We start from the raw sequence: 3,456 nt of genomic DNA, 5'->3' as shown, positions 1-3,456 counted from the left end.
AAATTCTCCACCTATGACTAAATTCACTTAAAAGCTCTTTTTGCCACCTCTTGATGACACTTTGATATCTTCTAATCAAAGGGCAGGAAGGATACTTATTAACAATGGAGGTTTTATGACATTGTAATGTCTTTAAGGTAATCATTCCAGCTTATCTTAAAGCAAATGCTTTCCTCAACTGAATGGAAATACAATCAGAAAGGACTGCCCTTGTTTGGGGGTTCTAGAGAAATATGTAAATAGATAACGAAGTACTGGAACAAGGATTTGTTAACTCTTAGTTTATTTTTCTCCAGAACCTTGGTTTTGACATAGCAACCTTCTCACTGCCCCCTTAACGTCTTTGTTCCTCAAGGTGTATATCATGGGGTTGAGAGTGGGGGTGACTACAGTATAGAAGAGGGTAAGGAACTTGCTCTGATTCTGAGTATACTTATTTTTGGGCTGGATGTAGACAACAAGTATGGTTCCAAAGAATAAGGTTACTACCAACAAATGAGAAGCACAGGTCCCCCAAACCTTCTGCCTCCTTCCAGTTGACTTTATCCTCAGTGTGGTTCTAGCTATGTATCCATAGGAGATGATGATAAAGCCCAAGGGCATTATAACATAAAGGATACTGGCTATGCAAAGCTCAGTCTCCAAGAAGGTGGTCTCGACAGCAGCAATTTTAATCAAGGCTGGCTCCTCACACATAAAATCATCCACCCTGTGGTGACTACAGAGAGACAACTGAAAAGTCAATATTGACTGAACCAAGGACTCTATGAAACCACTGGCCCAGATCACAGCTGCCAATTTTTTGAGAAGCCTTGGGTGCATAATGATGGCATAGTGAAGGGGCCGGCAGATGGCAATGTAGCGATCATAAGCCATGACAGTCAGGAGAACACATTCAGTGGAACCCAGGCCCAGAGCCACATAAAACTGAATCACACAACCAATGTAAGTGATGCTCTTATCAGGACCCCCAAGGTTCCATAACATCTGAGGGATAATGCTGGTGGTGAAGCAGAGATCCAGAAAGGAAAGGTTGGAAAGGAAAAAATACATGGGGGTGTGAAGTTTAGGGTTCAGGTAAGATACCAGGATGATGGTTGTGTTCCCCACCAGGGTCAAGATGTAAAAGATGGAGATGATAAAAAGGAGGACCACTTCTAGTTGAGGCTGGTCAGAGAAACCCAATAGGATGAACCCTACTGGGCTGCTCTCGTTGATCCTTTTCATTGTCTCTTTACTGTGAGTCTCCTCCCATTAATCATTTGCATATGTCATCCTGTGGGAAGAATGTCAGAAAGTTTCAGTTATAGGTAGTAAGTATACATGTATGTTAATGTAATGGTGAATAAATAAGCAAATAAGGGATCAGAAATCAAGATTATGCACATAGAAACTGAAGTAAGGAGAAACTAAATTCATCAGTAAGCAGATAGGATGCAGAGAGCTGTTAGCTAGAGTGAGATGTGTAGAAAGAGCTATAGGCAAAGGAAACAACTCAATTCAACGAACTTTTTTTCATTAATCACTAACTACACCTTATAATAAGGAGGCATAAAAGAAAGGAGAAAAGGAGGGAAAGCATGGTAGCATAAAATGCTAAATAAGATCATTGACATAGACCAAGATTCATATAGAAAGTGAAAGATACAATGAGATAGAGATAGAGGATAGAAACTAAGCCTGTGGTTTCTCTGGTGATCCAGAGTGAAGAAATTCTCTCTACCAGTATAAGTCACTATGTTCTTTGCAAGTTAGAAACCTGTCTAGAACCCTACAGATAAATTGACTTGATATGGGTCACACAACCAATATGTGTCAAATGCAGGACTTCAACCCAGGTCTTCCTGTTTTTGAAGCTAGGCTATCCTCTATGTCATAGTTACCTCATTTATGTCAACCAAAAGATAAATTCATAAAAAATAGCAATACCCATTGTTGCTCATGCAGAGATTTTTAAACAAATAAATTGGTGTGAAAGTTTGTAAAGAAATGGAGTCAGTCAAACTGTTAGTATATATCCACACATCTCTTCACAAAGCAGACACTGAGATTAGAGAGGGGAGTTGGCCAAGCTCTCAACAGCAGGCCAAATGGAAGCCTATGTGTGGATTTATCCAAAGGCAGCATTGTGTGGGAGGAAAGATCACAGGAAGGTAGCAATAGAGGTGTAAAAGAAAGCATCTCTAAAAGATTGCAAATATATGTAGATAAAAACAACATGGTGACACAAAGAGGGAGATTTTATCACTGTTAATTAGAATATATACTCAAAAAAACCAGGATATTCAGCAGAGGTTATTGAATTCATAAGCAAAATTCTTTTTTATTCTTTGCATATCAAATGTTTTCATTCGCTGATGATCGATAAGTTCATAATAAAGGCCTTTGAAAAAAAGAAATTGAGTCAATGAGAGACAGAGGAAAAAATAAAAGATTACAAAATCATTGTAATCATTATCACTATTATTACCAAAGTCACAGACTCTCAACGGTGGAAGGTATCTAGAAATAATTTACTATAACTCATACCTGAAAAAGGAAAGTTCTAAATCTAGAAGTCCTTTACACATATACCCACATCCACTTGAAGACTCAGTAATGGGAAACTTGCTACCCACAGAAACTAGTCATTCCACCACTGAATGACTGTAATTGCTTCCAATTTTTTTTTTAATTTTTGGAGAGTAAATTCACCTCTGCAGTTTCTGCTCATTGCTCTTAGTCCAGCTCTTTGCAATCAAGCAGATTGAGTCTCATCTCTCTTCCAAATGACATCTCTCTCAATATTGGAGAAACTTATAACGTTCCCTAACATCTGTTTTCCAAGCCAAAAATCCACTATCAAATTTTACCATCCTGTCACTTTTCTCTAGGCACTTACTAATCTGTTAATTTTTTTCCCCTATAATGTAAACCTAGATGATTCTAGGCATGATTCTAGGCATGTTCTGAACAAGGGAGAGTATATGGGAAGGAAGGAAGAAAAACAGGAAGGAAGGAAGGAAGGAAGGAAGGAAGGAAGGAAGGAAGGAGGAATAAATCTCCCTCATTCAGCAAACTGATTTTGTTGATGAAATGTGATCAGTCTGATGCTTATTCTTATGTAACATTTTTTCTTTATAAATACATTCATTTGCAAGGAATTTGTTTAAGATAAATTGAAAGAGTAAAGACAAAATTTGAAGGGATTGTTACCGGGAAGAGGGATTCAAATTATTATTAGATCACAGAACACAGGTACTCTTTCTAAGCTCATTCACATTTCACTTCATCCAAAATCAGCTAAAGAGAATTTTTACAAAGAACAAAAAAAAAAACAAAAACAAAAAACAAAGAACAACAGTGATAAAATGCAAGCCCTTGCTAAAAGCTGGCCTATATATTTTGTTCCATGGGAACTGGCCACAATAAAACACATATTCACAAGGTCGTTGTGCTGGCACAGGCCCTCATGAC

At 37.8% G+C, this 3,456-nt stretch overlaps 1 protein-coding gene across 1 annotated transcript; it reads right to left on the bottom strand.

The window, feature by feature from the left end:
• Positions 1 to 282: 282 nt before the first annotated feature.
• LOC110202652 (olfactory receptor 2G3-like) lies at positions 283 to 1,227 on the bottom strand. Its single transcript, XM_020978887.1, has one exon. It carries the CDS (start codon positions 1,225 to 1,227, stop codon positions 283 to 285), a length of 945 nt encoding a protein of 314 aa, XP_020834546.1.
• Between the last annotated feature and the right edge of the window lie 2,229 nt (positions 1,228 to 3,456).

This window comes from Phascolarctos cinereus, unplaced genomic scaffold (assembly GCF_003287225.1).
Source record: "Phascolarctos cinereus isolate Bilbo 61053 unplaced genomic scaffold, phaCin_HiC Scaffold_5;HRSCAF=322, whole genome shotgun sequence".
In the NCBI taxonomy this organism is placed as follows: Eukaryota; Metazoa; Chordata; class Mammalia; order Diprotodontia; family Phascolarctidae; genus Phascolarctos; species Phascolarctos cinereus.
The sequence above is the reverse complement of the archived record's forward strand: the minus strand, read 5'-3'. Positions and strand labels throughout refer to the sequence as shown.

What these genes read in the sequence shown, in the direction of transcription:
- LOC110202652 (XM_020978887.1), bottom strand. Translation starts at nt 1,227, where the DNA reads ATGAAAAGGATCAACGAGAGCAGCCCAGTAGGGTTCATCCTATTGGGT.